At 31.3% G+C, this 13,933-nt stretch overlaps 1 protein-coding gene and 1 long non-coding RNA gene across 5 annotated transcripts in view; one reads left to right on the forward strand and one right to left on the reverse strand.

The window, feature by feature from the left end:
- The window catches only part of LOC118194633 (neural cell adhesion molecule 2-like), a 700,988-nt gene that overhangs the window by 563,800 nt on the left and 123,255 nt on the right, over positions 1 to 13,933 (forward strand). For all 3 annotated transcript variants that reach the window (XM_085815883.1, XM_085815885.1, XM_085815884.1), the window contains exons 4-6: positions 3,467 to 3,577; positions 7,713 to 7,916; positions 12,750 to 13,046. In XM_085815883.1, coding sequence (XP_085672009.1) covers positions 3,467 to 3,577; positions 7,713 to 7,916; positions 12,750 to 13,046 — 612 coding nt within the window. The remainder of the gene's footprint in view (positions 1 to 3,466; positions 3,578 to 7,712; positions 7,917 to 12,749; positions 13,047 to 13,933) is intronic.
- Positions 1 to 13,933, reverse strand: part of LOC146997776 (uncharacterized) — a 620,175-nt gene that overhangs the window by 400,624 nt on the left and 205,618 nt on the right. The window lies entirely within an intron of this gene.

Consider the following 13,933-nt stretch of genomic DNA (forward strand, 5'->3'; position numbering starts at 1 on the left):
AGCTTTTCAGATAATTAATTATAATCCCAGAATTTTACTTGCATATGCTTATTTCTAAATAATGTATATTGTTTGATTCGTATTCTGCTTTAATTTTCATCTGCTATTGAAATGTCTAATTTGTCTCATTTTACCAGATTGTGTATTCCCTTTCATAGTATATACAATTTTTCTTAGATTAAAACCTTTTCTCGAATCTTCCAATGGATGTTGAAACTGAAGTAAAAAACTGTAATTTGTATGAAATTTTCGTGGCTATATTTGTTAAACAATACATCGTATTCATTCTATAGTTTAAAGTGAGGTGATTGCTTGAGTTGATACTGTTGATTGAATTTCACTTCTGTGTTCGTATAAAGAAAACACACAAAATAGTTTTTTTTTAATTATTAATTATTTTTTTTATAAAATAAGCTTTTACTTTTATTTCATAAAATAATTAATGAACTAAAAGTAGGGAAAGAGTTTATTATGTAGTTTAACGGTAGCAAGAGAGCCAATAATTTTCTTTACAAAATCCCTCTACTATTTTATACTACGAATAACAAAATCATAGCGCGGTTTTAATAAATTTATGAACATAATAGCTTATAATTTTGAAAATGCAATTCGATTATTAGACTTAGGTATTCAGGCGCCCACGCTTGTATTATTCGTGATAAAAAATTGTAGGTCAATTTTGTAAATAGAATTATTTTACCTCCCATCGCCCCCTTCCATTGAACTATATGATAATTATTTTTCTTTCATTTCATTAATTCTTTTGTGAGATTTAAATAAAAGCTTATTTTATACAATGAATAATAACCCTTCCACTTCCAAGCAGTTGTTTGCGCTAATTGATCGCAAAAGTCCAGTGAGTTGGCCGAAAAGTCAAAAATTAAGTAAAAAAAATTCATATTAACACTTTATTTAAGAGATTGTTTAAACGCTATTCGATAGTGCAAACAATGAAACTCTTAGATTATTGATTTTTTTTTTGTTTTTTGTTTTGTTAAACAAAGATTTGTATGAAATCCCCTTTCACTATTAAAATATATTCATAAATCGAATTTCTTAAAGTTCGCTTCACTACACTGCATTGTCATTCACATAAAATGTATGCACAAACATGAAATCGAGAGCTTATCAAGAAGTAGTTTAAATTTCGATAACAAATTTTAGATTCTAGAAACAAACACAATTCGTGAATTGAATAAAAGGTTTTAATAAAACGTAAATAAACAGGTCAATCTAATGGAATACTTGACGTTATTTGTTTCTCGACCGAAATTTGGAATGGTCCGAACGACCTAAGGCGGCTTCTCTTCATATTTGTGACTGAAAAGCTTTGCGTGCTGCATGGTAGAATGCATTCACTATGTCAACAAATCTAAGCAGTGTCAATAATCATTTCTTTTTCAAACATCATGGCCTGACCCAAAAACTTCACGACAGTCTTCAGATATCAACCCAATGAGTGAAACATTTGACATTGTTTGCAGCTCCTCCTATATTTTTGCGAACCTCCTCAAACAAAAGAGTATCATGGCAAGCAAGCAATGCCATATATAAAAGAAAATTACTAATAATATAACTAACAGTGACTTACTTCATTAGAAATAATTATATATATATTAATTAAAATCTCATTAGTTATAAGTATTAAATGCTATTGTAAATTTACTGATCATTTTGGAAAATCCAGAAGCATATTCAAATAGAAATACAGTATTTGTTTCTTTTATTCTGTTTTTTATAAAACGTTAAAGCTTTGAATGTATTTCTTATAAGCTATATAAGAATTTGTTTCTTGTCTCAGATACATTAATTTGAGGACTACATATATGATAATGAAATTCTGTGCGCCTGACATCAGATTAAGCCTAGAAAATGTGTACGTAAAATTAATCTAGTAAACAAAATTAGCAAATGGTTGGCTAGTATCATGAATTCATTGTTAAGCACTTTAGTATTTCTATTGCCACATAAATCGTTTATACATAGCTTACCTTAGCTTTTAAACTGGATTAAGAGCACGTCTAAAGATAAATAGCAAGAGGATTCTTTCACGCCTGAAACACACGCATGCATGAGCTCGAAGATCTGTGCATATCTGCCTTTTATCAAGTGCAGTAATAACTACAGTCTACAACTTTAAATTAGGTACTTCAAGGTGTTTTTACTTTGCGCGTTTTCATTATTACATTATTATTTATTTTCTCCACCTGATTAGAGACAATAGTCAGTCTTTCATCATGCGCTTTTCACGAAGTGAAACACGCTAAACGTAAATGAAAGGGAAATATTAATTATGAGATTCGATCGCCTTTCGAAACTGTCGTTACTATGGTTACGAATGAAAGCCGGGAGTTAGTGTCACTGAAGTGCCTACTATAAAGTAAATGACTATAGTTAAGGAAATTAAAATTGCAACTGTAACAATAACATGCGTTACAGGAATATTAATAAAGTATTTAATTCTACTAAATACCAATTTTTAGTACAAAATTATGTTGAGTAAAACCTTAAACTTGCATTTTAATAGATAATTGATTTGACGTTATTTATATTTAAAAAATTCAACACATAGGTATTTGTTTTAAAAAAGGATAGTTAGTTTCATTTAAAACATTCTAGGATAAGTTGTCACATATTCAGGTAAAAAAAAAAAAAAAAAAAAAAAAAAAAAAAAAACCTCATATAACTAGAAGAATAGCCAGGCGAACAGTTGTTGTCTTTCTAAACTACTCAGCTACAGATAGATCCCTATTAAAATCCTCTGAATCTTTTTAAAATATACGGCCTAAAATATTTTTGTGACATTTCAGAATAGATATATAGTGCATCTTCAAATATATTCAAGAAATTAACGCAATATATTAAAAGGTGCATAAATCCAGATACAATGTGCAAGGGGCATTTTAGCTTTAAAATCGAGAAACTATCTCTTTCTCATGGTAGATATGGGAAATTTGGGATCTCATAGCAAACTCTGAGCCAGTCAGAGGGGTTAATAGACGTGAAACGCTTATATCTTATCCATATGCATCAGCTTTTCAAATGTATTGATCTAAAATCTGGCATGTATGGGCACAAATATTGTGATGATGTATTTGCCAAACATATATGTATATACGTGGGTATATAATTGACAAATCGTCTCTTATCGTTAATAGCACGGAGAGTAGATGATCCAACAGGTGCCATTATGTTTTACATAAAGCAGAAAACATATTAACTTTATGTCATCTACAAAGTTATATGTCTTTATGTCATAAAACTTTTATGTCATCTAAAATTTTTTTGCTCCTTTCAGAAATAGCATTTACAAATTATGTAACAAAGATTATTAACTGCGAAACTCAGTTCTTCAGAAAAATATAAGTAATCCCAAAGGAAAAGCCGTCAAACATAATGAGCTAGTTCATCAGTTTGGGAGTGTATGTAGCCATGCATATAAATGTGTACGTTTTCTTTTCCTTAGTTCCACCACAAGCTGTCATGATCATGGATGAAAGAGGTCAGAAACTGAAGAGATTAGCAGGCCCGTATGATGAAGGAGCCTATCTGTCTTTAGTCTGCGAAGCTGAAGGAGGTAATGATAAATTATGCTCACATGTAATTCCAGTTCTATTGCTATTAATATATTCTTCTTGCGTAGACTAGTTGTAATGCTCGACTGAAAAAACAGAGCTAACAAAATGTTTTTTCATCCAAATTTTGTCAAAACAATTTAAACCTCTGAAGTAGAAGGTAATATACTGTGCTGCATTTTGCATTCGCATATTCCATTATTGTGGAAAATTTAAATCTATTTCATAAAAACTTGTCAAAAACTTTATTTTTATTTATTTATTTATTTTTTATTTTCAAAGTAAATTCTGTTAGTTGTTGTGCCTTTGAAGCTGTTAAAATGTTTTCTTCAAGAAGATAAGAAAGGTTTTGTAGAAAAAAATTGTGTAAGAATTTATTTCGGGTTTACTAGTATACACCAAGAAAATATTATTCCAAATTATTCTTATGTCAAGATACTCTTGATAGTAGCATAAAATATTATTTTCCAGCGAATTACGTACGAAAATAACGAATTCAGTTCATGCACCATCTGGTATTGGAGGGGAATATTCAGTTTTAGCCGTAACTTGCACATAGGCAAGGGAAACAGTGCTCCATGCTTAGGAGGCCCCCGAGTGAAGAGAAAAAAACTATTCTTTCTTTATTGTATTGGCCCCCAACCATATTTTAGATTTCCGCCAAAATTTTAGCTACAATTTCGCGAAGTTCGTGAAGCGAAAATGTAAAAGTATAGAACACAATATATATTAATAACAATGATACTCGAAAATGTCGTTTCCTATCAAGAATCCTTATCCTTATCATCATTATTATTATTTTGTCACGCGTAATTGCTTAGTCAACTGCAGCACTTTCACACAATTTATAATTACAATAAAATTTATTTCTAAATAAATAAAATTTCGAATACATCGATTGTTAATCCTGCTACCAAATGGCAGGCCGGTTTAGATGTAACGCTTCTCGACGAAGCTACAGGTTGCCAAAGGTATGTAACCTCCTTGCCAAAGATGGAGAAGGACGCGCTAGCAAGTGCATTCTGGTAGAATCCTGCAAACATTAGGAAATTAGGTATAAAAATGCGATTCAGAGGCCAAGAGGGCAGTTTTTTTTTTTTTTTTTTTTTGCAAGAGATTAGGTTAGCAATTATCTCGAGAGATGGGCTTCCCTGAATCTACCCGCTTGTGTCGTTGCGAAACGTTATGGGATAAAATGCCTTGCCAGTTTTATCTTTGCTTTCAGTTGATGAAAATAGAGCCCAAGAATTAACATTGAACAGTAATAATAATAATATTAAATCTGAAAGCTTTCATATTTTATATTATGCCCAAAGGGATGTTTTTTAACATTTTGTGTGTTAAATTTATTTATTAAATATTATGTTCTTCGCACTTAAAACATAAAATTCTATTCCACAACAGTATTACAAAATATTCAAACAGAACATATCTTTAGAATTTCTAATGCACAGTCTCGCGCGCTGGAGATAAAAATACTTCTTTTTCCATACAGTGTTGCCGTTGATCGCTTTGAAATCATTTAGTCTGTTAATCAAAAATTCGTTGAAGTGTTACAAAATATGAAATAGATAATAACACAAATTTCAAATTCAAATTAGGGCTTTCACATTTCCATATTCTATGGAAGATTATGTTATTCAAATTTTGATGGCTATAGTACCGTTGTTTTTTCACAATGCGAGAAACATACATATACACATTCAACAGATTCTTCATTATATAATTTATTTATATATAATGCAAGGCTCTAATATTTGGTGGTAACAGTTTGAAAAGTGAAACACCGTTTTATAGTGAGCGACGAAAAATGCCCAAAAGAAAGTAATAGCGTTTCTGAGCGAATTGCCTCTTTGGATAATTATTATTATAATTATTTCATTATTTTAGCAGTTAGAAAACGGATATTTAAGAAAGGTTTTACGTTTGAGAGAAAAATAAGGAAAAGAGGGGGTTCCTTATTATAATCTGTTACCCAAGGGCCGTCAAGCCTCCAGTTACAACCCTGGCAGGGTTACATGTCTCAAAAGTTGGAATTATATTTTAAACCAGCATAACAACAGTAGTAAAAAACAACAACACATTTTTCGAAAACATCAAATATCAGTCTAAATTTGAATTTTCTTTAAATTTGATATTGCAGTTTTTCATGATTTTACTCTCCGTCATATGGCAGCAATTGGGGAGAGTATATTTGTTTATCTTATAATCATGCATTGTACTCCTCGTGAATCATTTGCATTATGAATATTCATTAAATGCTCGATAATGAACATTTAATTTGCTGTAACGTAAGTAATTCGTTGATATTAATATATTTAATCTTAACTTATTCTTTTGCAAGCCCTTATAATGAGAATAATTCATCAGCGTATTTAATGTAATTAAATACGTTATTTTATTCCAGTGCGAATTATAAATTTATGTATTTCTTTATCAGAGATCATTGGTATAAAGAAACATTTATTTATCTTCAGAGGTGATCAGAAGTTATTCAGAAAGCTATTAAAGGTGAAAGATATAAATTTGTGTTAATGCTACAACCATTATTACATAAATATTCAGTGTAGTTTAGTAATTTACATCGGACATAAAAGTAATCTTGAAACTTAAATACAAAGACTTCAGTAGAAATACACTAAAATTAATTTAAAGGGAACAGAAGAATTAAGTTAATGCCATTTTCAGGAGCTTACTACTGAAACACCTAGAATGTTTTGTAAATATCTATGTAAATAAATTTAACAAATTAGCATGCAAATTATTGCTTATATTAATGATGAAAACTATTTTAATGCAAAAATATGCAGAAACCTAATTAAAACTAAATAAGCCTTAATCCTTAACCATATTTTCTGACTTGCAATATGTTGCGTATTTTGTCGTAAAATTATATGAATCTAGTAGATATAATAAGATGAATTATATCAGCTTAAAATTAGTAGCAAAATTTAACTTTTTATATTTAGTATCATTCTATTTTTCTTTGTTTTCCGTATGAATTGATTGAATTTCTATGAAACTTTTTATAGTAATATTTTTCTTGTGTTGGTATTTCAACTATAAAAACTGCTTAATATGTACAAGCACAATTAACGGTTTTATTATTGTACAATTACTGCATAGCCGTAATTCCCATTGGTCGGGAGACAATTTTTATTGAAATGCGAAAACTTTGGAGTAGCATTTTGTTCTGTAAACTTTTATGTAGTTATGTATAAATGCATGTAATTATACTTACAAATAAATGCATATGCATTAAATAACAATTCACTGCAGGTTAATTCATAATTGTAAACAGATATATCTGTTTATTTATTATTACTTCAGAACTATTTTTTATCTCCTTTTCAAAGAAACTAGGCAGTTTAGGTTACAATGTTAAGATTTTTATAAGCTACTGATATGCATTATGCTCGAAATTAAATTAAGAACCTAAATCAATTGGAAGATAATTTTGATTTAATTATAAAGATATTTAATGTTATTTTCAATAAAACATTATCAACCGTTAAATCGAGATTTCAGCTGTATATTATTTATTTAATACATAATAAGTGCTTGGAATACCAAATTGTATGCTTCGATTTTATCTAAGTTAAAATATGATTTTCATTTTTTAAATAAATAACGAATTCCGATTGCATATAATTTAGAATAATTGCAATCATAAATGTACTGTGCTGGTGGGGACGACATAAGTAGATCGGAAAACCGATGTAAGGAAACTTATTTCGTATACAAGATTTCTAGGAGGGTAGTTTTGGTTATGACTTTCGTGTCTGGAGTAAAACGCAGGGCATCGAGTAATCAAGAAAGAAATGAAGTGGTAAAAATGCTGGATAGTTTGGGGAAAATTCGAATTTGGACAAATCAAATTTTGAAAAAATTCGAATTACTCAAAACATTTCAATCAAAACCTTCCTAGCAGAAAACATTTAATTCGACTCATCAGAGTTCAGTTCACATGAAACAGTTTTATCAGAGACAAGTTCACAAAAGGAAAATATATTGCCTTTCAAAAACTTTCCCCCTAGTAGAAGGCCTCAAGTTTTATTCTATAATTTTTGCATTGATTTCTAGTTTTACTTCTGATAGTGTCATGTATCGTACATAATGATGGTTCTGGCTTTCCAGGAAATCCTGCTCCTATTGTCACTTGGTGGAGAGAAGGTGCCCTCTTGGATGATACATATTTCCGGACATCGCAAGGCTTGGTCAGAAACGAGCTAGTTATTATGGAGCTAAAGCGTTCGGATTTCATGGTGGAGCTCACCTGTAAAGCATCCAACACAAACCTAACAGAACCTATTAATGCATCCATTAGAATTGATTTGAACAGTAAGTCAATTTACGTATACTATATCTTTACTTATTAATTTAAAAATAGTGAAAAGGTCCTTCTTGTAAGGTCGCATAAAAATCAAAATCTTCATGCAAGGTAAAAGAAAATCTTTTGTTTCAATTATATTTCCAAGAGTCCAAAAACTCTTCGAATGGGCCTAGTTCCAATTTACAATTCAGTTCTAATAAATTGGAAAATTCGCGAGAAAAAGAATTATATACGTAAAAATGTAAAACTAAAGGTTTCTAAATTACGAGAAGCGTTGGTGAATATGTTATAAACAATTCTCGATTTTATTAACTTATAGTTTTTCGCTTTATTTAGCTAATTCGCATTTCGGTTGTTAACGTTTACCTATTGTTGTACCTCTCATCATACAGCGAGGATAAGTCTGGCAACAGCTTCAGGAAGAAAAACTTGGCAGTGCTGGAATGGCAACAGCGGATGATATTCTATAGATTTTAATATTTTGATTTTGAGTCGATGTTTCCTTTGCAATACTATTGCGTTAAAACATTTGAGTTTTGAGTGAATGAAATGAATCCGCTGTCCCGCTGCGGATATTAGGAAAATATATTTAGAAAATTAGCTGCGTCGGAAGGGATGAAACCTTATGTTTGAATTTGCGGTATTTTTCCCCCTAAAAATGCGTCGAGTTCAGAATATTATGCCAGGCTTATTCACGCTGGTGCAGATAAGTTCAAATTTTGTTTATTGTGTTTATAGTGTATAACTTGCAAATATATGAATACAATTCTATTAAATAAACATTTTAAATTCTGGAATGGTGTTTTAAAATTTTAGATTTTGCTCCACGACATAACACCTATATTTACACCGCATGCTACGTAAAAGTGTAGTATGTTGCATTAAGCAATAGCAAAATTTTCTTTTAATTTAGCGATTTTCTTTTTTAAATACACTAATCACCAAACAATGTTCATAAGAAACGCAAAATTCGAAATTTTAAGTTGTTCTGACGTACTCCTATCAAACATAATGTTAAAAGTTATAGAATCTAATGAGTCAATGTCATTTTTTATTTTCGTATAACTTCTGCGTATGTTCTAAAAATGTTAAAAGTATGTAAGATGGTACATTTAGGTTAATCTCTTTTATTCTCCGTAACAATTTTCGATCACCATAACATGTTAGGTGATTTTGCTAAATGCTGTACCAAAACTTTCAGATAAATGAACTTGGGTACTTTTCGAGAAAATATAAACGCAATTACGCACAGTTAAAAAGATACATAACATAAAAGTAAAAACAAAACGGAAAAACGCCTCATATAGTATATAGTATTAATTGTAATTCAAGTAACTTCGTGTTTAAATGTGTATTCGATAATTTCAAATACGAAATGTACCCTTAAGGAAAGAAATCCTATTCCATTAAATGCATTATTTCCTTATAATTAGGATTATCACAACTTCATTAAAAAAATAATTATATGCGTAATAATACGCAAAAACAAGCGAAATTCTTAGAGACATAGATAAAGAGTTAATTATTTTAATATTCGTGCAATTAGAAGCCTAGCAGAGCAAAATAATTAAAGAGTTGTAATTATTGTACGAATGGTAGATACACACACGCAAATGTATTTGCTAACAAATAAATTATATTTCTATATTAACGATGCAGATTGCTTCTGCAAATTATGTGATTTGTTTGCTGTCATTGGAAATCACATGTATCGCATTAACGTCTAGTACCATCTTTAAATAAAATAGTTTGTATTTAATAAGTATTCAAAGAAAGTACATTTTGATTTTTATAACTGTTTCTAATGAATTAACTAGAGCAGAGGTTCTCAACTGGCGGTACGCAAGAGAAAAATATGTGGTACGCAAAGAAGCAAAGTATTTTTAACTATTAAATTTAAAAATTAAAACCGCAACATCCTGACTGAATTTTCTTCTAACACTCGTAAATTTATGCGATCTGAGCTTTGTTCAAGAGTGGTGGTGGCAGTAGTACTTTGTAGTGGTGGTACTAAAGGTTTTCAATTTTTGTTTAGATGATACGCGTTAGTCAAAAGGTTGAGAACCCCTGAACTAGAATATATTGTGATCGCATTTATCATTGGGATCGAAAGTTAATTAATTTTGTATATACTGTAATTATTTTTATTATTTAAAGCAAATTATTATTTCATAATTTCTTTTTAATTACGACAGTTAATTAATTGATTACCGATAAATGAATTTTTTTTAAATTTTAAACATTTTTAAGTTTTAAGTGACAATGAATTAAGTTTCATGCCCCCTTTCAGAAGAATAATCCGCCCCTGGCACACGCTTATATATTTAGGTCATTTTTATAAAATATACTAATCTGCCGTTTAGAGATGAATAAATAGAAGTGTCGCTACACAGCCGTCATGCAAATAGCGTCAGGGAACTGAGTTAGCGGGCAAACGTACCTCTTGAGCAAATGGCACCGGACAGCTGAGTTATCGGGCAAACATCATGAAGTAATTATTAAGTAAGTATATTAAAATCTTGCTAGGGCGTTGACCGTACTTCTATAAACAAAATATGAAAGTGTCATTATTTCCGCCTAGTGCAAAATAAGTTTTGCTTTTTTTTTTCGGTACATTTCTTTCCTGCAACAGCCCACCAGCAGTTGAGCGGAAAAATCCCTGAACACTCATAGTTTCGACCTAGTTTCGAATCCAGGCGAACAGGCAGGCTGCATGGGCGTTTTTGTGATTTTCGCCATGTATATACGAGCAGGTTACTATGTATATGAGCAGGTTTCCCTTAGAAAATAATTTACGAAGGCATCCCTCCCCCTAGGCAAATAGCCCTAACGAGCGTTGCCATAATAAAACTAAAGTCAAACTTTCCTGCAACAACTAAAACTCTAGTGTAATTTTTGGAAAGAGAAGAAAGTAAAAGTCGACAGCATGGCAGAATTAATAATGGAAGATTTAATGAAAGGAGCAACGACATTTTGTTTTTCCTTTCACAAATAAAACATGGTCGGTAGCCATTGTACATGGTCTCAATCGTGAGTATTCTTATGCATTTAGTACCTTATGCAGGTTAGGTTAGATTATTTGAATATTTCAAAGGAAAAGAGGGTTATCTGCCTAAAGGAAGGAATGCCTTTCGTAGAGGAGTTTCTATGGGAAACTAGTTTAGATTTCCGTTACACATGGAAAACCACAAAAAACAACAAACATGCAGCCAGCCGGTTTTCTTAGCTTCAAACATGGTTGAAATGCTAGTATTCAGAGATCTCAACTACTCGGCCAGTAGTGGGGTGTACTTTGTGCAGATTTAAAACTTTGGTACGCTCAAAAATGACTGAAGATTGTATAGATCGAAAGGTAATTCAGCAAAGAAGAATCAAAATAGAAAAGGATCTTTTAGACATATCCAATCCAAATAAGAAGAAAAATTGTTATAGCACAAGTTAAAGGCTAAATTAGCTTGCGAAGAACAAAATGGTCAAGCATCTTTGTTTTCAAGCATCTTTGTTTTTAATCAAGCTTCAAAAATCTGCTTACGTTCATGAATTCAATTCCATTGCTTATTTGCTCATTCGTCAGATTACTACAAAGCACAGGACAAGGTTCCTCTGCTTAAAAAGAGGCATCCATCCGTAGAGTAATTTTTAAGGAAATTTTGTTTTTTACACACGTTACACATGAGTAAAAGAAGAAAACGTTCATGACACTGTAACCCTTCGCTGGCGCATCATCATCGAAACATTATGCCGCATCATCAGTGCACAGCAATTTTATCCTTCGGCTACTACTGGGCGTATTCGAATCCATTCTCAGTTTTAGCTTTTCAATTTATGGAGTATGCACCCCTTGGCTTGGATCCTAGGCATGGCTGGGAGATGAGGTAAATACTTCTTTGCTCCGAAATAAATAAACATCTGAACACCTTATCGGAGCCTCTAGATTAACTTTCCTAACAACAGATTCAGAATCCTGAGCATGAATATGTGCCCTCACAGGGGTATTTAATCGAAAGCTATTTTGTATCTCCGTTAATAATAATACTATGCGAAATACGCGTAAACAAATGTATTGTTGAATTTTGTACACAGTATAAATTAGCGAAAGTTAAATGCATGAAAAACGTAATGTTTATAGATATAATAGTCACCGAAGTAAGAAAATAGCAGTTTTGCAGTTTTTTGGACGTTGTTTAGTTAATTTTGCAATAAAAATACATGAGTAGTTTTTCTGTCTTTGAGGCTTCGTTGAGGTTTTCAAAGGAAAATTTCCAGTACTTAGGTTATGCATAGAGAATAAAACGGAAATAGTCATTGGGTTAGCCCATTTATTGGATTTCGAATACGCACAGAACTATCAGATTCAACCCGAGTTGGAAAACTCACTGGTGGTATGTACTTTTTCACTGCGTTATAGTATTTATTAAATTTATTTAAAATGCATATTTTTACAACCGCCCGCCAATTGATTCTAACATTTAATTGAACAATTAAAACGTATATTGCATGAAGTTCAGAATGTGTGGAGTAAAACATTTTCAAAAAACTATAATTATTCTAATTTGGGCGATCTAGTTTATAAATGATGTTTTTTCGAGGAGATATTGTATTCCAAGCCGCAGAATATGCATTTTGCTTTGAATTAATATAATTTTAATATTAAAAGAAAAGGTCACTTAAGTACATTAAAGGTATAATAAGATATATTCGAAATCAGTTACTAAACTAAAATTCCTTAATAATTTTTATCATCATTTATTTGTATCTAAAGAAGCCTTTAGGCAGTAAAGTATGTTGTACATGTTGATGTCTTCTGTTTCAAACATCCTAAACTTTGTTTTATTTTCAAGTGAAACCTTTATACGTACGCATCACTACATCCCAAAAGGCCCTAAAGGTGGGTGACAGCTTGAGACTCGATTGCGAAACATCTGGATCTCGCCCTGCAGCGAAAATTGTCTGGTGGATGGACAATAAGATCCTTCAGAATGAGAAACAGTCTTTTTTCACAAATAGAAACGTCACCTACAGCAGCATTAACCTCAGCCCAGGAGTCGACGACAACGGTAAAGTAGTCATTTGCAAAGCAGAAAACCCGGCACTGCCGCACAGCGATATGCAGGATTCTTGGTACCTCAACATACACTGTAAGTACGAATTTCAAATTCGTTCTATCACATCCAGCGCGCATGATATTAAATTCTTCCATCTGTTTATGGGGGTTATCTGCAAAGGAATACGTAACGGCGGAATTTTTTCCGGAAAGAGGGGGGAAGATTTTGGCACTGGAATGAATCTGTGCCTGGATATAGTATAAAAATGGCTAAAATCCATAAGCGGGTCAAGTTGGCGCCAAGCTATTTTGGCCTTCAAAATTTGGCGAATTTAAAATGAGATGATAAAATACTAGATGAATAAAACAAAGTCCAACAGCTTTGCAAGTAAAAGCATGGTCCTATATATATGTAATTCATCATAAAATAGTAGAATGAACAATTCTTGTAAGTAATTGTTGAGTAAATAAATGTACACACTTATCAGATCAAAGCACTGCGAAGTCAGTTTTAAACGTAAACAGAATAGCAAGTTATGCGTATTAAGCATCATGAAACTAACTAAAATATTCAAGTTACTATCGTCGTGGAATTCAACACACTAAACAACTTTCGTTCTTTAATAAGCTTTAAATATTCCACATCTTTCGATTGCCACATGCAAGAAACAAAACTAAAAAAATAACTAAATAAAATTAAATGAAAAATTCATAAATTATAAACTTCATGCCATATGAAATTCAACATTCTCCCACCAAACACAGCTTGACCTTCTGCAAATATTTATATAAATATCATATTAAACATATATATAACAATAATATTAAACAGCAAAACTTTTAAAAACAAACACAGTATTTCAAAATTAAATTTAAAAAAAATCTGGCTACGCTAAATTCGCGATCTTACAGTTACCGAAATAAAGCTCTAGGTCTGCCACAAGAAAACATACAGCCGAAACCACAACCAAATTAAAATCG

The sequence above is a fragment of the Stegodyphus dumicola genome, chromosome 4, assembly GCF_044657685.1.
Source record: "Stegodyphus dumicola isolate Sdum_Otavi_A_Nest chromosome 4, ASM4465768v1".
Classification (NCBI taxonomy): domain Eukaryota; kingdom Metazoa; phylum Arthropoda; class Arachnida; order Araneae; family Eresidae; genus Stegodyphus; species Stegodyphus dumicola.